Source organism: Ipomoea nil, unplaced genomic scaffold, assembly GCF_001879475.1.
Source record: "Ipomoea nil cultivar Tokyo-kokei standard unplaced genomic scaffold, Asagao_1.1 scaffold0302, whole genome shotgun sequence".
NCBI lineage: Eukaryota > Viridiplantae > Streptophyta > Magnoliopsida > Solanales > Convolvulaceae > Ipomoea > Ipomoea nil.
The window spans coordinates 598,279-618,673 of record NW_017616730.1 but is presented as its reverse complement, the minus strand read 5'-3'; the positions used below and the strand labels follow the sequence as shown (position 1 = coordinate 618,673).

Genomic DNA, 20,395 nt, shown 5'->3' with positions numbered 1-20,395 from the left:
ATTGACATTTATACCCTTAAAATAAGCATTTTATTTATTTTACTTCTCCAACAAATTATTGCGTATACGTAGGGATGACCACGATTCGGTTCGAACTGAATCGGACACTATAGCAATCGAATTAAAAGTTTTCAGTTATGATTCAGATCTAGAACTCAATATTTGCATTTCAATTTATTAAAATTATGAATCAAAAAATTTGGATCCTGAACCGTGAACCGGCGGTTCCGGACCCGATTCGCGATTTTGAACCGTTTTTATTTTAAAATTTTATTTTTATTTTAAAAATAGTCTAAATTCAACAATAAATGTATTTTATTTTTTCAGTTTGGAACATGAACCGTCCGTTCCGGGATTTTAATAAACTCTAAATATCGAGTTTCGATTCTAAATTGTAATTGGAATATTTCGGTTTGAACCAAATTATGGTCATAATTTGTTGGAGAAGAAAAATAAATAAAATATTTATTTTAAGGGTAAATATGTCTATTTAACATTTTAGGGAGAAAAACAGCCACTTGAATAATGAGGGGAGAAAAGTGCTATAAGTATATAATTTAGGGGGAAAATGTGTCATTTTCCCTTCTATAAATAACGCTCTGTTATTAAAATTTAAAATACCATCACTTCACTTTCCAGTTCTGAATAAACAGTACTTCTCGTCGGAAAAAAATGGCGCTTAAGGTCCACGGAGCCATACTATCGCCGGCGGTGTTGAGAGTCGTGGCTGTCCTCAAGGAGAAAGAGCTCGATTACGAGTTTGTCAATGTTAACCTGCAAGCCGGAGAACACAAACAACCACATTTCCTTGCCCTCAACGTGAGTCTAAATTTGATAATTTCGTATATAGTTCTAGAATTCTCTTCTCTTCTAGTACTCCTCGTCGTCCTCGAAATAGTACTAATGTTACTGTCTTTGTTGCTGTAGCCGTTCGGTCAAATTCCGGCATTCGAGGATGGAGATTTGAAACTCTTCGGTAAACCTATTATTCATTAACTGTGTTTGAGGAACAGAAATTGATTATTGATGGATTTGCGAATTGAATGTTACATTGCAGAGTCGAGGGCGATTACACAGTACATCGCGCACACGTATGTTGACAAGGGGACGCAGCTGATCGTCCCAGATCACAAGAAGATGGCGATCATGTCGGTGTGGATGGAGGTTGAGGCTCAGAAATTCGACCCTGCAGCTTCCAAGCTCAGCTACGAGACCGTTATAAAGCCGTTAATGGGCATGACGGCGGACGATGTGGTGGTGGCGCAGTACGAGGAGCAACTAGGTAAAGTTCTCGATGTCTACGAGGCACGGTTGAAGGAATCGGAATACCTGGGCGGAGACTGCTTCACTTTGGTCGATCTTCACCACATTCCTCTCATAAACTACCTCATGGCTACTAAAGTTAAGGCCCTGTTTGATGCACGCCCAAAAGTTTCCCAATGGGTCGCCGATATTTTGGCCAGGCCTGCCTGGTCAAAGGTTCAAGAATTGCTCAAACAGAAATCGGGATAATTTCAAAGGGGTTGCAGACTTTTAATTTCTCGTAAATCAAACAACGTAACCACTTTGGTGTGGTTTATGTTTTGGATGTTCATCTTGTTATCTTGTACTGGACGTGTCTGTTTTTGGTTGTGTGGATTCCCATATGTGAGATTAAGCTGGCTTATGTGTGATTGCATTATTGCAATAATGTTGAAGAAATAATAAGAAAATTGATGATTATGAATCTTTAATTTCTCTGTTCCTTAAAACAAAGTAAGCAAAAGTGATTCCTAGAACTTTGACACTTGACAGTGGACTCTAGCGGTAGGTGTGATGCGTGGTGGTTGTCTGGTTAGCAACTATATAGCCATCAAACTAGGCTTTGCTCGTGAGGTCAACGCATCTCATCTGTTGGTGGGATTCGAAAATAGCAGCCCATCAAACAATAGATTTTTTTTGCACCTGTCCCGCTTAGACTCGCAGACTTGACGAGATTCTTATTTAAATAAAGTGTACCAACCTTCATTGTCCTTCAATCACACTTTATTATATTTTTATTAGATTATATTTAATATTAATAAGATTCTAAATTTATTTTTTTAAAGACTCTTAAATTGTCGACTAGACTAAATTAATAAAGTGAGTTTTATCCGTGCACAAGTAAGTACAACTATGGCTTGACTTTAAATATGTATTTTTTGCTGGTATATAAGCGCGCGATATAATTTGTATATGACGTATGCGCCAATGTAAGAGCAACCACATCAACTTTGATCTTTACGCAATTTTTAAGATGTCACTAAGAGAGAGAGGAAGGTGAGAGAATAAGGAAAAAAGAATATATATATATATATGTATATATATATATATATATATATATATATACACACACACACACACAAACACAAAAAGGGTGTCACCAAAAAAAAAAAAAAAAACAAAGCAAGTCTTACGTGTGCACGTGGGCTCCAGCGTCTCCAACACGTCGAGAAAGGCAAATCTTTGCTTCCATTTCAGCAGTAATAGACCCTACAAAAATATTGAACTTATAAAAGATGAAAACATCAAAAAATCTCATCTCCCATCAATTTTAAAACTCAAATTTTGATTTTTAAATCTAAAAAATTTCAAAAAAATTACAAATGTAATTGCTCCAATATCCTTATATGGATTTCTCCACGATATCAAATATAAAAGTTGTATTCTTTTATCTTATTTATATTGCACAAACGTTATTTATAATTAATGTCACAATATTATATTTAAAATAAATTATATATAATAACATCATTTAATTTTAGTCATTAATATTTTACCAAGTAGTGGACCAGCCGACCTTATCTACTTATTATTTTACATTTTCTATTAAGTTATTAAGATATGTTATTTTAATTAACAAGTTTCAATCATACTCAATTTTTTATTTATTTTTTTTAAAGGAAGACCTTACGGAGTATAAATTATTGAAAATTTTTAAAGTACAAATTATAATTTTGATATTTTTTTTTTTGTGTGCAACACTATTTCAATTTTAATGAGAAAATTTTTGAATTTGTATCAAGTACTGTAGTAATAACTAAGTGGCTTATGGTCCATTGGTATTGGGTTGCTCTCTTAAGTGGAAGGTGAAAGGTTCAAACTTCACTTGAGGCAAGTAGTGTGTTATGTGTAAAAAAAGTACTGTAGTAACATTCCTCATAATATCAGTTTAACATATTTTTGTAGGGACAAGAACATGCATCTAGGATCACAATGTATGGTTCACTTAACGAGTTGTCTGCCCTCAAATAACGGGTTCCAGTGTGATTCGATTCGAACCTCACACATTGTTGCCTTTAGTTGTGACATTAAGTGATAAGTCGATGACGAACCACTACTCTAAACATGGGGACATTTATTATTATTAATACTAGCGTGCTCTCATTTGTACATTGCAACGTGTGAGAAATCATGGTAGTTAGTGGGCGGTACCAACTACCAAGTAGAAGAATCAAACATTATACAATGACTCAATGACCGGTTCAAATTGGCGGAAGTCAAAAGAGAATTTTCAAAGAGGGTGTCGGCAATTCTATAAATAACGCTCTGTTATTAAAATTTAAAATACCTTCACTTCACTTTCCAGTTCTGAATAACACTACTTCTCGTCGGAAAAAATGGCGCTTAAGGTCCACGGAGCCATACAATCGCCGGCGGTGTTGAGAGTCGTGGCTTGCCTCAAGGAGAAAGAGCTCGATTACGAGTTTGTCAATGTTAACATGCAAACCGGAGAACACAAACAACCACACTTCCTTGCCATCAACGTGAGTCTAAATTTGATGATTTCGTATATAGTTCTAGAATTCGATCTCTTCTTGTACTCCTCGAACATAGTACTTATGTTCCTGTCTTTGTTGCTGTAGCCGTTCGGTCAAATTCCGGCATTCGAGGATGGAGATCTGAAACTCTTCGGTAAACCTATTATTCATTAACTGTGTTTGTGATTACCTGTTTGAGGAATACTACAAATTGATTGATGGATTATTTGCGAATTGAATGTTGCAGAGTCGAGGGCGATTACACAATACATCGCGCACACGTATGTTGACAAGGGGACGCAGCTGATCGTCCCAGATCACAAGAAGATGGCGATCATGTCGGCGTGGATGGAGGTTGAGGCTCAGAAATTCGACCCTGCAGCTACCAAGCTCGGCTTCGAGATCGTTATAAAGCCGATGCGTGGCATGACGACGGACGATGCGGTGGTGGCGGAGTACGAGGAGCAACTAGGCAAGGTCCTCGATGTCTACGAGGCACGGTTGAAGGAATCGAAGTACCTAGGCGGAGACTGCTTCACTTTGGTCGATCTTCACCACATTCCTCTCATAAACTACCTCATGGCTACTAAAGTTAAGGCCCTGTTTGATGCACGCCCAACAGTTTCCGCATGGGTCGCCGATATTTTGGCCAGGCCTGCCTGGGCAAAGGTTCAAGAATTGCTCAAAGAGAAATAGGGATAATCTCAAATCACATATTGATATAGGAGTTGCGGGCTTTCCCATAAATCAAACCATGATGGCCTGGCGGCTTGTTATTTTTCGACTGTTTATGTTTTGGAGGTTTATCTTATTATCTTGTAGTGTGTATGTTCTTGGTTGTGTGGATTTCTAAATGTTAGATTAAGCTGGTGTATCATGTATGTATGTATGAGTGCGTTATTGCAATAATAATGTTGTTGAAATAATTAAGAAAACTGATGATTAATTTCTCTGTTCATTAAAACAAAGTAATTAAAACAACTGACTATGTGATTTCTATAACTTTTTGATTATCTAAGTATTAAAAAAAAAAATCATTTTGATGGATTATTACACAAGAAAGTATAATCTAATACACAAATCTGGATTACCCTGAAGGATTCCCTTCCGCCGTATTACTATATATATACACTATATACTATACAATATGCCAACTATCATGTAGTCTGATGGCATCCTGATTACGTACTGTTTATAGTCATAGGTTCGAACCCCAGTAGTGGTGGGGGCTTAGATTTTTTAGGCTGAAATTGTTTGAGAAAATATATAAAGAACAGATACTATTTTGTAAAGAATCACGAATATTTCAAAACAAATATATACTATACAATGTCAAAAAAAAAAAAAAAAGGTCATTTGCCCATTGACTATTGAGTTTTTTGTTTTTAATGGATTCTGACATAATCTCTCACGCAATACTGCCAACTACCCTGAAACGGTTCCAAGAAAAACTAATTAAATAGTACTGTGCTAGATTGTAAACGGATTAAAGTAAGGATGTCACTAAATACCTAATCAATTTAGAAAAACATATCCTGAGAGTCTACTAGTTTACCAAATTACCAGTCATTAATAATACTACCCGCATTCGAGATATGTTAAACTTATCCTATGATGACGCAAACAGAAACTCGCAAAAATTAAAGAAAAACCCAAGGAAGTTCAACGCTTCCTGCTACAAATACCACCTTTCAGACAACCTGGTTTTCATCATCGTATCACCTCAATATCCTATAATCTATCATAGTTAGCCAGCATATATTCATGGCAATCAAGGTCCACGGGAATAAGATGTCAACGGCAACGATGAGGGTCGTTGCTTGTCTCATGGAAAAGGGTCTGGATTTTCAGTTTGTTGACATTGATATGGGAGCTGACCACCACAAGCAGGAACCTTTCCTCTCCCTTAATGTAAGCTAAGCTATCAATTAACCAATTTTGTTGGAGTTTACGTACTAAGTTTCATGCATGCATGCATGCACTTTAGGACTTTGTAAAGAATTCTTGCACTTTATAATGATGTATATTGATTTCTCTAATTGCATGTAGCCATTTGGCCAAGTTCCAGCTTTTGAAGATGGTGACTTGGAGCTTTTTGGTAAGTTTATTTTTATCATCCTTCAAACTAGGTAAAGTAAACCCAGCTATAACTTAATAAATACAAAGTTATAAGTTTGACTCTTGGTCTATTCTATTGGACTTTTTAGTTTGGGCCAACAAGTTTTTAGTCTTCAAATTAAACTACTAGTAAAGTCAACTATTAGATAGTAAACTAGGGCAATCTAGCCAAATTGGTCAGGTCAACTTAGTAACTACAAGATTATAAGATTGATTCTGAGTGGGACAATTTATTGATTTTCTTGATTTGAGCCGGTCAGGTCAGTTATGCTAGCTAGTTTACCTTCTCGTGGGTGGTTCTTTACTAATTAGGGTTATCACAAGGCAAGACAAGATTTACCCCGTAACCTTTGTCGTATCTATTAGCGAATTTTTTGTAGTGTGATATGTTAACTTATTGTGACAACACAGAGTCAAGGGCAATCACTCAGTATATTGCATATACTTGTGCCAACAAGGGGAACCATCTAGTATGTGAGGATCCAAAGAAGATGGCCACCGCATCAGTGTGGATGGAGGTGGAGAACCACCACTTCGACCCGGCGGCTTCCGCGTTGACGTGGGAGCTTGGCATAAAGCCAGTGATTGGCATGGCTACTGATGAGACTATAGTGGAACAAAACAAGGAAAGGCTGTCCAAGGTTTTGGATGTGTACGAGAATCGCTTGATACGATCAAAATACTTAGGCGGGGATTGGTTCAGCCTAGCGGATCTGCACCATCTCCCCAACATCCATTGTCTCATGGGTACCCAAATCAAAACGTTGTTTCAGTCGCGCCCGAATGTGAGTGCGTGGTGGGTTGATATCTCTTCCAGGCCAGCTTGGTTAAAGATGGTTGAATGGCTAAAAGAGACTTGAGCCGCTAGTAGTGGTCTCACTGGTCTCACGGTCTAGTAAAGTCCAAGGCTTTCCGCGAGGCTGACATAGGCGACTGACTGTCATATAACAGTTGTCTAATGTCTTTTACAACAGTTGCCTATCTGCAATTCTGTACTAGTGATATATGCAATGTTACATACTTACATTATATATATTCCACTTTCTTTAATTTCTTGGGTTTTAAGTAGTGTCTGCCTATTCTCTGGTGGGAAGGCAAAAGATGAGGCCATGTAATATAATGTACTATTCAATAAAATATGCAAGCTAATAAGAGTCCTCAATTGGTTACACGTGGGAGTAGTGTTTGTGAGTTTTTACTATACCATCGCTGAGAAAATTAAAAAGAAAAAACGCAAAGAGTCATTATTTATCTGACCAATCAAAGTCGTCATTAAAGCAAAGTAATAGTCTCTTAGCCAAGTCTAATCTAAATACTTGGAAACATTAAAGATGAATTATTTGTATTGCAATTTTTGTAGATAACCAAGAGTTGACTTATAGATAATTAGAATATGGGAGATACGGCTAAGGATAATGTGAGAATAGTACCATATGAGAGAAATAAGAATCAATATCGGATTTGATCAGAGTTATAAAAAATATGGTGACATTTTTGTAATTATTATTCATTTTAGTATACAAACTTGAACATACATTTAAATATGTAATCTTCAACAACTAAATATGCAAACCTAGTAGATTTTATAAAATCAACGAAAAAAGCTAAACTTTAAATCTAAATCATAAATGCTAGACTTTAAGCAGTAAAAAGTGAACCACTAAACAAAATAAAATAAAAATTGAGTTTTTTATTTTTTTTATTTTAGCGTTTCACTTTTAGCGTTTATATTGGCAATTCAGACAGCAAAAACCTAGAATTAACCTGTTAAAAATGTTAATTGTTCTTTTTTCTGAGTTCAATGACTTATTTGAAGATTATTTGAATTCGATGGCTTAATTGATGTTTCTCAAATAATTTAGTGACTTATTTGTACTTTATTCCAAAAAAAACAAAAAAAAAAGTAAAATTAGAGAGGCCCATGGCCCATTTACAATATCTTGGATCACCAATAGATCAGCCCCAATTCAATCATTCCCCGATCATTATTCTATGGAACAAGGTCCACACATAAAAAATATATTTTTAATATATTAACATTAGCTTATTTGTATACATAAAATATATTATTCAAAAGTACATAATTTTTTATATATTATCAAATAATATATCTTTAGTATACAAGTAATGTATTTTTAATATTACATATGTATATTTTATCCATGGTTGAACCATAATCCATACAATAATTTGTCAATCACCCCCCTATTCAATCACAATTCCACTTCGTCACCCATAACAACAAAATTTTTATGTAAACTATGATTTACACTACTGTGTAAATTATGCATACAAAATATATTAAAATAATATATTTTTAATGTATTAATTTTATTTTTTTTTAAAATTATGGTCCACATACACTGAACCATGGTCCATGCAATAGTGATTGACCCATGACCCAATTCATTTGCAATTCCATATCGGCGAGGAGGAGAGCATAAACATCACTACATCGACGCAGTCGACGAGTTCCGGATAAAGGTCTGTGCACTGGAAACGCAATACCGCCGTCGCCCTGTCAGGAATCATCTCATTTGCGCCGTGAATCCACCCAGCTCGAGGTTACTACCTTCTTCTATACGTTGAACCATCTCCACATGCTTAATTTTTATTTTTATTTTTTCATTGAATTCATAGCTTAATGGTCGACATAGAATTGTAAAGTAATATGTAGCTTAAGCTTGTAAAAAATATGTACTGGATGTGTTAGATATCTGTGCTTGCATATTCATGTTTTCAGTATGTTCTTATGTGAGATTGATGATTATGTTAAATTTTCTGTTCAACAATCCCAATTTCCCTCATTTACCAAGCACTGTGAAGAGCAAGATCTGCACATGCTTAACTTTTTTTATTTTTATTTTTTTATTTTTCATTGAATTCATAGCTTAATGGCCGACATTGAATTGTAAGTAATGTGTAGCTTAAGCTTGGAAATATGTACTGTGTTAGATTTTTGTGTTTGCAGATTCATGTTTTCATTATGTTCTTATAAAAGATTGATGTTTATGTTAATTTTCTGTTCAACAATCCCAATTTCCCTCAGTTATCAAGCACTGTGAAGAGGAAGACCTATTATTCTTGAATTTCTAGCTTATTTACCTTTTATTTGCAGCTGCAATGTCATCAGGATCAGATCATCAAGCCACCGTCATAGATGGTAAAGCTATTGCACAAACCATTCGATCTGAGATTGCCTCGGAAATAAAAGTCATGTTGGAGAAGTATGGCCAGGTTGGTCTGATATGCCCTCTTTACATAGCCATATTGCACCTGAATTACTTACTAAATGACTGTACATTAGCTACAGATTTGGATAGAAGTTATCATGTTGTCTATCCAGGGCCTGAAATTGTACCGAAAATTGAACCCAATCTCTTATACGTTCAGGTGCCAGGGTTGGCAGTAGTCATTGTAGGAAATCGGAAAGATTCTCAAAGCTATGTGAATATGAAGAGAAAGTCTTGTGCTGAAGTTGGGATTAAGTCCTTTGACATCAACCTTCCAGAGGATGTACCTGAAGCTGAATTAATTAGCAAGGTCCATGAGCTGAATGCTAATCCCGATGTGCATGGTTAGTTCGTTATGAACATATTAGAAGTTAACGCTATATCACTGTCGTTAACAAAAATATGTGTAATGTATGACTTGATGTGGTGCATTTTCACAGGTATATTGGTGCAGCTTCCGCTACCAAAACATATAAATGAAGAAAAAGTATTAGGCGAAATCAGTCTGGAGAAGGATGTAGATGGCTTTCATCCTCTAAACATTGGCAAGCTTGCAATGAAAGGCAGAGATCCTTTGTTCCTTCCATGCACCCCAAAGGCAGTATACCTAGTCCTGACTTGAAATAATTCATTAGCCATATCCATGCATGTAAAAATGTTTATGAACTCTAGTAGTATATAATTTACAATTCTTTAGGAACTTTTATCTGAAGATGTTCTGTGTTGCACACAGGGTTGCCTTGAACTTCTATTCCGAAGTGGTGTTACCATAAAAGGGAAGAAGGCAGTTGTGGTTGGTCGAAGCAACATTGTTGGATTGCCAGTTTCGTTGCTACTTCTGAAGGAAGATGCAACTGTCACTATAGTCCATTCTCGCACTAAGGATCCAGAGAGCTTCATTCGCGAAGCAGACATTGTTATTGCAGCAGCAGGACAGCCAATGATGGTAAAATAGGACATCTAATTACACCCTTATCCTCTCCTTTCGAAATCCCAATATCCCATGCTTGGATACCTGGCTTCCAACTCTACGTTTTTGGTTTCTGACACATACGTAATACCTTTTTCCAGATCAAAGGAAGCTGGATTAAACCCGGAGCTGCTGTGATTGATGTTGGAACAAATGCTGTAGACGATCCAACTAAGAAATCGGGTTATAGGCTCGTGGGTGATGTCGATTTTCAGGAAGCGTCCAAGGTAGCTGGATGCATAACTCCAGTTCCTGGTGGCGTCGGGCCACTAACAGTCGCAATGCTTCTGAAGAATACATTGGATGGAGCTAAACGAGTTATTGAGAAGTAGCCTTGTTGTTTTGTTGGATTTTAAGGCACTGTCTAAGTTGAAGTTTATGAGTTTATCAACCTTTCCTTGAAGCTCAATGAATAAAACCTATGGTTGGACAAAGTCTTAAATGCCTACATAGTATAACTTTCTTCACACCAACAGTTTCAATAGTTTAACCTGGAGAGTGTGATTGAGTAGAAGGGACTCATCAATCCTTAACCAAAGGTCAATGGTTCGATCTTTGGTTTTGGGAATGGAGCAGCCTTAAATCTCTAGGCCAGTTGTCTCACCCAAAAGAGGTGTCCGACGGTGGAAACCCTGGGTATACCAAAAAAAAAACAGCTTCAATAGTTCAATACCAGAGTTTACCTTTGTGACTTGTGAGTGTTGCTAAAAAGCTCTTTAGTAAGAACTGATTCTGTATGCAAAGATAATTCTGCTTGCAAATCATCCCCTTGCCCGGAGGCTTTACATGAAAATGCAATAGGCTTTTTCTTGGGGGGTGGGGGGTAATTTAGTAATAAGTCTAAAGTCATTCAGAGGAAATTTTACTTTATTTACAAGATTTAAATTTGGATATTTCTACTTTAAAATTTAACTTTTTTGGTAACATTAAACTTCAATTCAGTGTAAAAAAGATGCAGCATTCAGCTGTGAAACATTGATGATGGAAGAGGCACACATTGATATGAAAATGTATTTTTCAAAAAAATATATTTAATAAAAAGAATTTCTTAACTTCAATTTTGAGCATTTTTTTTTGAGTAAATACCACCTATGGTCCCTCGAGTTTGGTGGCGTCGCCATCAATGGTCCCTAACTTCCGTAATTACCATCCGTCATCCTCCGAGTTGTCAAAAGTTACCTTCTAGCGTCCTTTCATTACTTCCTCCCGTCTCAGCCGTCAAAATGGAGGGTAATATTGTCATTTGACTTATACGAAAAAAGTTAATACTAGCCAAGGTCCCTCGAGTTTGGTGGTTTGGCCATCTTTAGTCCCAAGTTTCCATATTCCATTATTTTCCTTCTGTCATATTCTCTTCTTCAAATGTATTATTATTACTATTATTTAATGTTATTATTAAATTCTTATTATTATTACTATTATTTAAAGTTATTATTGTTATTATTAAATTATTATTATTATTAAATTATTATTATTATTATTGTTATTGTTATTATTATATTATTAGCATTAAATAATAATAATTATTATTATTATTATTATTATTATTGTTACTATTATTATTATTATTATAATATTCATATTCATATTATTATTATTATTATTGTTGTTATTGTTATTATTAAATTATTATTATTATTATTATTGGTGGTTTGACCATCTTTAGTCCCAAACTTGGCTAAACAATATTAAAGAAAGTTGGTGGTTTCTCAACTTCCAACTCGAACTCCCTCTTCTCCTATACAATATTAAAGAAAATTTACAAATGTATAGGGGTCGTTTACTTCATTTATCTGTTTTTCCATTTCCAGTTTTTCATTTCTCCATTTCTCCAGTTTTCTTTCTCCATTTTTCCAGTTTTCCTTCTCCATTTTTTTAGTTTTCCATTTATCCATTCCTCCAGATTTTTATTTCTCTATTTTTCTGATTTTATTAAATACACTCATCTTATATAGAATTTGCACATTTCTACAACAACAACAACAATAATAATAATTTAATAATAATAATAATAACAATAAATAATAGTAATAATAATAAGAATGTAATAATAATAATAATAATAATAACAATAACAATAACAATAATAATAATAATAATAATAATAATATAATAATAATAATAATAATAATAGCATTTGTACATTTCTACAACAACAAAAACAACAACAACAACAACAATAACAATAATAATAATAATAATAGTAATAATAATTTAAAAAAATAACAATAACAATAAATAATAATAATAATAATAATTTAATAATAACACTAACAATAACAATAATAATATGAATATAAATATAATAATAATAATAATAATAACAATAATAATAATAATAATTTAATGCTAATAATATAATAATAACAATAACAATTATAATAATAATTTAATAACAATAATAACTTTAAATAATAGTAATAATAATAAGAATTTAATAATAACTATAAATAATACTAATAATAATACATTTGAAGAAGAGAATATGAAAGAAGGAAAATAATGGAATATGGAAACTTGGGATTAAAGATGGCCAAACCACCAAACTCGAGGGATCTTGGCTGGTATTAACTCTTTTCGTATAAGTCAAATGACAATATTACCCTCTATTTCGACGGCTGAGACGGGAGGAAGTAACGGAAGGACACTAGAATGTAACTTTTGACAACTCGGAGGATGACGGCTGGTAATTACGGAAGTTAGGGACCATTGATGGTGATGCCACCAAACTGGAGAGACCGTAGGTGGTATTCTCTTTTCTTTTTTTTTTTAATATTTTTGAGACCACAACTGTGAAACGGTGCCAAGGCCACAAGATACATACTGAAGTTGCGGTCTGGATAAACCGAAGCACTGTGGTTGCTCATGAAATCTTCTTAATGGCCGCGGCCCTCCACCACCACCACTTCCGCCACTGCTCGTTCGTCTCTCCGTTATCAAGAAATGCACTGACAGTAAGGAGACCAAAAGCATGGCTGCTCACTTCTCCGGGAAAATCTGGCCTTTTCCAGCTCTCTTGCTCTTCTTCTTCCACTTCGCCGCCTCCTTCGCCGTCCTCTCCGGAAGTCAGTGCCTCCGCTGCCACGGCTGAGTCATGCGTCAACTTAGGTCTTTCCCTCTTTTCTAAAGGACGGGTACGTGCTTCTTTCAGCTTCTCGTGAAGTGTTTCTATTCCAATACTTTGATTTTGTGAATATTTTCATTAATATCCCAATTGATTTAGATTCGTGCTACTGTTATATGATTCGTTGGATTCAATAGAAATTCAAGTAGGTTAAGTTTTGCTCGATGCAATGTATGCTGATCAGTTAGAAGGCAGGCTGTTCAATAAATGCTCAACAGAATTGAGTGCTGTTGCATCACTTTTTTTTTTTTTTTTGGGTGAATGACTGAGTGAAATCCGTAGTCATTACCTGAGAGCATTGTGATTTTAGCTGTCAAAAGGACCACAAGGAGTTAAACCAGTCTAGGTTGCTCGTAATTGACTAGTTCAAACCAAGAAGGCGCCAATGTGTCAAACTTGTAACCTTGTGGTTACCAAGCCAATAGTCTGACCAACTTGACCGGCTTGTGGTGCTGTATCATTTTTTATCATACAAGAACTGAAGGGAGAATTTGGTTTTTACTCCATTTTTTTTCACAATTTCACCATAATAGGATCACTGTGTATTTACCTGTTATAAATTTTCAGGTGAAAGATGCTCTGGAGCAGTTTGACAAAGCACTTACTTTAGAGCCCAACCCTGTGGAAGCTCAAGCTGCACTTTATAACAAGGCTTGTTGTCATGCATACAGGTAAGTTTTGATTTTGCTTTCTCACTGCTGTATTAAGCAGTTTATCTTCTGTTGAGCATTGCGATTGGGATCTTATTTTCTTGTTTGTATTTTGAGGAAGAGCGGAAGGTAAGAAAGCAGCTGATTGTTTGCGCCTTGCTTTGAGAGAATATAATCTCAAGTTTGGCACTATCCTCAATGACCCCGACTTGGCTTCCTTCAGAGCATCTCCTGAATTTAAGGAATTGCAGGAAGAGGTCTGTTGTTTAAGGCTTATCTGTGTTTCTGAATTTCTCAGCTTCTCTGCATCTCAAAATTTCCGTTTGAATTACATGATTTACAATATTGTTTCAAGTGGACTCACCCTTATATTTATATGTAATAGAAGGAACTCTAAGGTCTGCAATACAACTTCATTTTGTTGCATTGAATACAATATCAATTAGTCTTTTGACTTTACCTTCAGGCTAGGCTAGGTGGGGAAGATATTGGGTACAGTTTCAGAAGAGACCTCAAGCTCATCAGTGAGGTCCAAGCTCCATTTCGAGGGGTTAGAAGATTCTTCTATGTGGCATTTGTTGCAGCTGCAGGAATATCTACGTTTTTCACTATACCAAGGCTAATCCGCGCAATTCAAGGTGGAGATGGTGCTCCTGATATCTGGGAGACGGTAGGAAATGCTGCAATCAATATTGTCGGTGAGTAGCAAACACTTCCAGTTCAAATTTGTTTAGGTATTGCTTAATATAATGAAAGCACTTATACTTGGATGGAAAAATCTTGTTTCCCCAAAATGATTAAGTTTTTGAACCAGCAATCTGCAGGTATTGTTGTTATCGTGGCTCTGTTTTTGTGGGATAACAAGAAAGAGGAGGAACAGATTGCACAAATAACACGGGATGAAACCCTATCAAGGCTTCCTATACGCCTTTCAACTAATAGGATTGTTGAACTTGTCCAATTACGCGACACCGTGAGACCTGTTAGTGACATGAATATCACTTGCTCTTCATATTTTCAGCTTCAATGCTCATAATGTAGTGCAAGACCAACATTTTCCATGCCTCAATTTTCCATCAATGGTTTGAAGCATGGCCATTGTTTTTGAAGCTTTAATATTGGCTGCTGCTTTGATCAAGCGAAAATATAGAGTTCTTATTCTTGTTTAGGAGTTAGGGCATCAGATTTTTTTTTTTTTTTTTTTTTAAATTTCTACGATCTCCTAGTAAGGAGGTTGATAAAGCAAGGAAAATTTGATGAGAAAAGAGAAATATGCCATCATACTTTAAAAAAAAAAATGTTATACTTAACTTCTTTTCCTAATTTCTATGAAGTATTGTTTTCTCCTCTTTATGCCTTCACATTGAGTCAGTTTTAATCATTTCTCTAACTGCATCTACATCTTCTATCTCTCTTCCTCTCAGCACTTTCCGTAATGCAACTCATACGGGTTTTAATCTGACTCCTGCAATAGGTTATTTTGGCTGGGAAGAAAGAGACAGTCACTCTGGCCATGAAAAATGCTGAGAGGTTCCGCACTGAGCTACTTAGGCGAGGAGTCCTTTTAGTCCCGGTTGTTTGGGGTGAAGGACAAGAACCTCAGGCACAGAAAAAAGGCTTTGGTGTTTCCCGAAAGGCAGCTTCTTCTCTACCTTCTATTGGGGTAAGATTGAAACTTCTGTCATATACTTACTGATCTGTCATCTGTGAAAGTTGAAGCACACCATGGTGCATATGCTGGTTATTCAGGTCGTACTTTCATGCTAGTGACGAAATGCATAGAACTTTGGAGTATAGAATTATTGCTTGCTGCAAGCATGCATGACGAAAAATTGTTTATGCGAGTTTATGTTTTGTGGTGCTATGGTAGGAAGATTTTGAGAAGCGAACTGAGTCGGTAATTGCACAATCAAAATTAAAAGCAGAGATTCGTTTCAAGGCAGAGGCGGTGTCACCAGTTGAGTGGGAACGGTAAGTAATCGTCCTATTGCTATGACTATTTGTCATTGAACCCTCAAATATACCTGCTAACAAGTGCTATTTATTTATTTATTCATTAATCTTATTAACTTCAAGTTGTCTTTCTGTGTTGTTTTTGGCTCGTATTCAATTTTGCTCAGGTGGATTAGAGATCAGCAGAAGTCTGAAGGTGTTACTCCTGGTGAAGATGTCTATGTTATTCTCCGTCTAGATGGCCGTGTTCGAAGATCTGGGAAGGTTAGTGGTTTTGATGACTAATTTTATACAATTTCTCGTCTTTAATCCATTAAGACCAATGACTTTGGGGATACCAGCAATCCCAGCATTGCCTTGTGTATGTATGTATATGCTTTCTGTTTTGGCTGTTCGGGACTGTAGGGCATTGTAGATTATTGAACTTCACTGCACTATTGATTCATTCTAACGATACATTGGGGGATGTTTCCTTATCTCGTTTGCAAGCAGCCTGATTTTCATACCCTTTTTCAATTCAATGTGGAATTTAAAGTTCGACCCTTTATTTTTCAGGGAATGCCTGATTGGGCACAGATTGTTAAGGAGCTACCTGAAATGGAAGCGCTGTTAAGCAAACTAGAAAGATAAACAATAATCGCTTTGTTAGTTAACCGAGCGAACCATAGAAGCACATTAGACTCACCAATTTGCAGCACGCTTTTGGAGGTGAGATTCGCAGTGCTTTCTTATTTTTCTTCAACATGCCCCGACGCAAGAAAGGCTTTTCGTGCCAGACTTTACACTAAACCATATGCCTAGATGCCTGTTTGAGTTCTTGCAGTATTGTTCTCTGTTCTTTACAAATGCTCATTGTTGTAAATTGACAACATTGGTTAAACATACTAGGAAGCAAGATGGTAATATTAGCATGGAACTAATGTTGTCTGTCCACCAACTTTGTTCAGTTTCTGTCATTGTCATTTTCCATCCACAGGAAGTCCATTCCGGCGGCAATGCAGAGAACCAATTGTTATACTATGGACCAGGATTCATATTGCATTATGAACCTTGATACAAAAATTCTGTACTTACAGGCTACAGTTAATAGTTTTTGTACATGTAAACAAATAACTTGATAATTGCTGACACATAATATGATAGCTACAGGTACAGAAATGATCAACTGCAAGTACAGAATATGTGTTAACTATAGATACAGAATTTGAAAGTTATTTTTAGACCAAGATTTACAATGCAAGGTAGATCCTGGTCCATGGTATAATTTGCAAGATCTTTAAACAAAAATGCTTTTCTAGAAACCCAACCCTGAAATTATGGTGTTTGTTGAATCTTTGTTCATGTCAGTTGGGGAACATATAAGATTCTATGTGGATATGGATGGTTTGGATGAAAGCTGAGTTTATGATCTCTCTTTATCTTAGAAAATCAATATCACCTTGAAAGTTGAAGGGACAAAGATTAGTATACCTTCTGGGACTTAGAATATGCATGTTGTTCTCATAGTCGGTGGAGTTTCGTTTTCACTGGTAGGTTTTGAAGAGGTCCAAGTCCTTCATCACAATGACGAAGCCATTGAAGTGGTAACCTTTTGGAATATGGGTCTCGTGAGTAACTTTCATTTACGGAAAAACCCGTAGTCGCTACTTGAATGTACCCTCGAATTGCCTTGTAATCCTAATCAGTAAAGGATTACGAGGTAAACTAGTTTATATTATCTATAGTTGATCGGTTTAAATTAATAAAACTAATAAGTTTTTCTTCTGAGGAGTCAAATTTAGAACAAAGTGCATAGTAGGTGGTCATTTCATGAGTAACTCGCCCAATTGATATAGGATGCGTTTGGTAGAATGGTTAGAGCACTCTCCTCCTTTTAATCGCTATTCGAAAAGTCGAAGCAACTATTCTAGACACCGGTCTTGTTTGTGCTAAAAGTTTTTTAATCAACCCCCAAACCAAACACGGTTGACATCCTCTAGTGTTCTATCCACCGTTTGATTAGGTCCCCTAATATACCTTATAATAATTGGGTGTGAGATTACGACAACTAAACTATTGCCAGTGGTTGAACAATTATTCAAAGCGTAAACATGACCCCTCCTATTTTGTACATTTAATCAGAAAAAAAAAATACAGAGATTTAAAAAACTCGCAATTACTATCCAATGAATGTGCATGAAGTAAATCCTACATAGGAGTGGTAAATTGTACTTGGAAGATCTTGTATGACGAGCTCAACTTCTCGTGACCTTTTAACATAACAATAATATTTCACTTACTCGATCACTCTTTTCGGGACATGTTATAACTTTTTGAACTCATAAATTTAAATAGCAACTTGTGTATTAACAAATGTGAATCTGATAGATGGGCAATCAGATCATGAAATGGTCATCAAATCTTGAGATTATAACCATAAGAAAGTCACATTGGATCAAGTAAAATTTTACAAGTTTAACATGAATATGTGTAGCGCCAGTGGAATGGCATCATGGTGGACAGAGACAACACGAAAACTTTTTTTTTTTATAAGTCCAAAATTACTAGTTGGGAAAAATAATGATAATTATATAATTTATGTAACTAAGGTAAATAGTTATAATATTGACATGTTTAATCAACTCGCATATTAGGAAGATAACACCGAAAATTTGTGATACAAAGAGCAATTCGGTGTCATATCTAAGTGGATTGAAGTGACTTTTCTAAAGAGTTAATACCCAAAATCGTCTTCGACTATAGTGGTTTTTCTCAATTTCGTCCTAAACGACTTTGGTGACCTAATATCGTCCCAGATTTTTGTGTTTCGCTCAATTTAGTCCCAGACTTTTGTGTTTTTGCTCAATTTAGTCCCTCATTTGTTATTCTGTCCATTTGGTGTTAAATCAATAGACAATTCAGTAATTTTAATATTGGCATCTCTTTACTCATAGACATGTGAACTGCAAAATCCTTTTTTTTTTACGAATTACTCCCAGAATTAATCCTAAAACTGCGAATATAAAATTTGATTTGCAGGTCCGGGAGTAATTCTGGGTGTAATTCGTACAAGAAAGAAGAATTTCGCACTTCACAAGTTGAAAGTAAAGAGAGATCAATATTGACATTACTGAATTGTCCCTTTATCTAACACCAATTTGACGGAATAACAAATGGAGGACTAAATTGAGCAAAACACAAAAGTCTGGGACGATATTAGGTCACCAAAGTCGTTTAGGACAAAATTAAGAAAAACCACTATAGTCGAGGACGATTTTGGGTATTAACTCCTTTTCTAAATGAAAGGTCATGAGTTTGAGCCCCGATTTTGCATATGGGAAAATATATTTAATACAATGTGAGTAATTTGAGTATGATGTTTGGTGGGTATTATATAAAATTTATTGAAAAAATATTCAAAATAATTAATAATATTTAAAAACTCCTACTCCGCCCTCTTTTCTCATATTTAAATACTCTCCGCCATTACTACGACTCTTACAAACATACAAAGTCTTATAGACAGAGAGAGCACAGCAATGGCGAACGCCTCGACTTGCGTATTCCTCTTCATCTCATGTCTGTTAATCGCATCTCTCTTCACCGTCGACGCCGGCGGCGACCTCGACATGGCCGGATGGATGCCGGTTAAGGCGGCGGAAGGCGGCAGGTGCCAAGGCTCCATAGCGGAGTGCATGGCGGCGAGCGGCGGCGAAGAATTCGAAATGGACACGGAGAGCAACCGGCGCATCTTAGCCACGAGCAATTACATTAGCTACGGCGCGCTGCAGAGGGGCAACACGCCGTGCTCCCGCCGCGGCAGCTCTTACTACAACTGCCAGCCGGGCGCTCAAGCTAACCCCTACACCCGCGGCTGCAGCGCCATTACTCGTTGCCGGAGTAGTTGATTTTCTATTCTATCTATCATTTCATTTTTAGTTGTATCATATCATATCATATGCTACCACGCTCTTTTACTTTTATATAACATGTGACACAGTAATCTAAAAATAAAAAAGTTATCTCATATTTGTTTATTGTCATTTGTACAAATTTTTCTACATTTTGAGCTTCTTCATGGTTGATTGGTAGGAATGACAACGGGACAGAGCGGGGACGGAAAGTATACTCGTCCTTGTCTCTAAAACCTGGATCCGTTTGAATTCCTGTCCTCATAGGGAATTAGGCCGAGACGAGGAATCCCTGTCCCCGATCAAAATTTTTAAACTAATGTAATTTTTAATTTTAAAATTAAAAATCTAAGTCTTAATTATATATATATATATATATATATATATATATATGACTAGTTTTTTTATTTATAATAATTATTCGGAAACGGGGCGGGGAAGGGTATCATCGTCTCCGTTCCTGTCCTCTAAAAATTTTCCCTATTTCAGGATGGGGAGTAGAAATTTATGTTAGGGACGGGACAAATTGCCATCCCTATCGATGGTTGGTGGTTTAATTTTTAGTTTTTGATTTTTTTGAGGGGATTTTGAAGCATTCAAAAGGTTCCTGCTAATAATTTATTAATGTCAATGCCGGGAAGAGTCATGGTTAGGTGCACCTACAGGTTTTCATATATT

At 35.9% G+C, this 20,395-nt stretch overlaps 5 protein-coding genes across 10 annotated transcripts; all 5 read left to right on the top strand.

The window, feature by feature from the left end:
- The first annotated feature begins 607 nt into the window (after nucleotides 1–607).
- LOC109160381 (glutathione S-transferase-like) lies at nucleotides 608–4,725 on the top strand. Of its 3 annotated transcripts, none has more exons than XM_019308707.1 (3): nucleotides 608–819; nucleotides 3,885–3,933; nucleotides 4,027–4,725. In XM_019308707.1, exons 1-3 carry the CDS (start codon nucleotides 673–675, stop codon nucleotides 4,473–4,475), a joined length of 645 nt encoding a protein of 214 aa, XP_019164252.1. In that variant the 5' UTR covers nucleotides 608–672; the 3' UTR covers nucleotides 4,476–4,725. The 3 variants fall into 3 exon arrangements, with proteins under 3 accessions (XP_019164252.1, XP_019164251.1, XP_019164253.1); XM_019308706.1 differs by lacking the exons at nucleotides 3,885–3,933; nucleotides 4,027–4,725 and adding exons at nucleotides 928–976; nucleotides 1,058–1,733 and having other exon boundaries at nucleotides 610–819; XM_019308708.1 differs by lacking the exon at nucleotides 608–819 and adding an exon at nucleotides 3,540–3,785.
- Nucleotides 4,726–5,506: 781 nt separating this feature from the next.
- Nucleotides 5,507–7,059, top strand: LOC109159283 (glutathione S-transferase PARB-like). The gene is made up of 3 exons (XM_019307390.1): nucleotides 5,507–5,690; nucleotides 5,829–5,877; nucleotides 6,309–7,059. Exons 1-3 carry the CDS (start codon nucleotides 5,544–5,546, stop codon nucleotides 6,755–6,757), a joined length of 645 nt encoding a protein of 214 aa, XP_019162935.1. The 5' UTR covers nucleotides 5,507–5,543; the 3' UTR covers nucleotides 6,758–7,059.
- A 1,237-nt stretch (nucleotides 7,060–8,296) lies between these two features.
- LOC109160290 (bifunctional protein FolD 2) lies at nucleotides 8,297–10,567 on the top strand. 3 transcript variants are annotated; one of them, XM_019308603.1, is made up of 7 exons: nucleotides 8,300–8,319; nucleotides 8,438–8,461; nucleotides 9,016–9,134; nucleotides 9,291–9,474; nucleotides 9,571–9,728; nucleotides 9,864–10,076; nucleotides 10,202–10,567. In XM_019308603.1, the coding sequence occupies exons 3-7, from the start codon at nucleotides 9,021–9,023 to the stop codon at nucleotides 10,430–10,432; spliced, it is 900 nt and encodes a 299-aa protein (XP_019164148.1). In that variant the 5' UTR covers nucleotides 8,300–8,319; nucleotides 8,438–8,461; nucleotides 9,016–9,020; the 3' UTR covers nucleotides 10,433–10,567. The 3 variants fall into 3 exon arrangements, with proteins under 3 accessions (XP_019164139.1, XP_019164148.1, XP_019164156.1); XM_019308611.1 differs by having other exon boundaries at nucleotides 8,304–8,319; nucleotides 9,019–9,134; XM_019308594.1 differs by having other exon boundaries at nucleotides 8,297–8,461.
- Nucleotides 10,568–12,872: 2,305 nt separating this feature from the next.
- LOC109160259 (protein LOW PSII ACCUMULATION 1, chloroplastic) lies at nucleotides 12,873–16,760 on the top strand. 2 transcript variants are annotated; one of them, XM_019308540.1, is made up of 9 exons: nucleotides 12,873–13,234; nucleotides 13,792–13,895; nucleotides 13,996–14,131; nucleotides 14,341–14,572; nucleotides 14,699–14,856; nucleotides 15,349–15,537; nucleotides 15,745–15,845; nucleotides 15,995–16,091; nucleotides 16,383–16,760. In XM_019308540.1, exons 1-9 carry the CDS (start codon nucleotides 12,980–12,982, stop codon nucleotides 16,455–16,457), a joined length of 1,347 nt encoding a protein of 448 aa, XP_019164085.1. In that variant the 5' UTR covers nucleotides 12,873–12,979; the 3' UTR covers nucleotides 16,458–16,760. The 2 variants fall into 2 exon arrangements, with proteins under 2 accessions (XP_019164085.1, XP_019164094.1); XM_019308549.1 differs by lacking the exon at nucleotides 12,873–13,234 and having other exon boundaries at nucleotides 13,992–14,131.
- Nucleotides 16,761–19,303: 2,543 nt separating this feature from the next.
- On the top strand, nucleotides 19,304–19,833 carry LOC109160339 (rapid alkalinization factor-like). Its single transcript, XM_019308672.1, has one exon. The coding sequence runs from the start codon at nucleotides 19,346–19,348 to the stop codon at nucleotides 19,712–19,714; it is 369 nt and encodes a 122-aa protein (XP_019164217.1). The 5' UTR covers nucleotides 19,304–19,345; the 3' UTR covers nucleotides 19,715–19,833.
- Nucleotides 19,834–20,395: the final 562 nt, after the last annotated feature.

Bases quoted from the DNA above. Each gene is read 5' to 3' on its own strand.
- LOC109160339 (XM_019308672.1), top strand. From the start codon at position 19,346: ATGGCGAACGCCTCGACTTGCGTATTCCTCTTCATCTCATGTCTGTTA.
- LOC109160259 (XM_019308540.1), top strand. From the start codon at position 12,980: ATGGCCGCGGCCCTCCACCACCACCACTTCCGCCACTGCTCGTTCGTC. The intron at 14,857-15,348 runs GTTAGTGACATG...CTCCTGCAATAG, and splicing joins TACGCGACACCGTGAGACCT to GTTATTTTGGCTGGGAAGAA. The intron at 16,092-16,382 runs GTTAGTGGTTTT...TTTATTTTTCAG, and splicing joins GTGTTCGAAGATCTGGGAAG to GGAATGCCTGATTGGGCACA.
- LOC109159283 (XM_019307390.1), top strand. From the start codon at position 5,544: ATGGCAATCAAGGTCCACGGGAATAAGATGTCAACGGCAACGATGAGG. The intron at 5,691-5,828 runs GTAAGCTAAGCT...AATTGCATGTAG, and splicing joins AACCTTTCCTCTCCCTTAAT to CCATTTGGCCAAGTTCCAGC. The intron at 5,878-6,308 runs GTAAGTTTATTT...GTGACAACACAG, and splicing joins TGGTGACTTGGAGCTTTTTG to AGTCAAGGGCAATCACTCAG.
- LOC109160381 (XM_019308706.1), top strand. From the start codon at position 673: ATGGCGCTTAAGGTCCACGGAGCCATACTATCGCCGGCGGTGTTGAGA. The intron at 820-927 runs GTGAGTCTAAAT...TTGTTGCTGTAG, and splicing joins CACATTTCCTTGCCCTCAAC to CCGTTCGGTCAAATTCCGGC. The intron at 977-1,057 runs GTAAACCTATTA...GTTACATTGCAG, and splicing joins TGGAGATTTGAAACTCTTCG to AGTCGAGGGCGATTACACAG.
- LOC109160290 (XM_019308594.1), top strand. From the start codon at position 9,021: ATGTCATCAGGATCAGATCATCAAGCCACCGTCATAGATGGTAAAGCT. The intron at 9,729-9,863 runs GCAGTATACCTA...TGTTGCACACAG, and splicing joins TCCTTCCATGCACCCCAAAG to GGTTGCCTTGAACTTCTATT. The intron at 10,077-10,201 runs GTAAAATAGGAC...ACCTTTTTCCAG, and splicing joins CAGCAGGACAGCCAATGATG to ATCAAAGGAAGCTGGATTAA.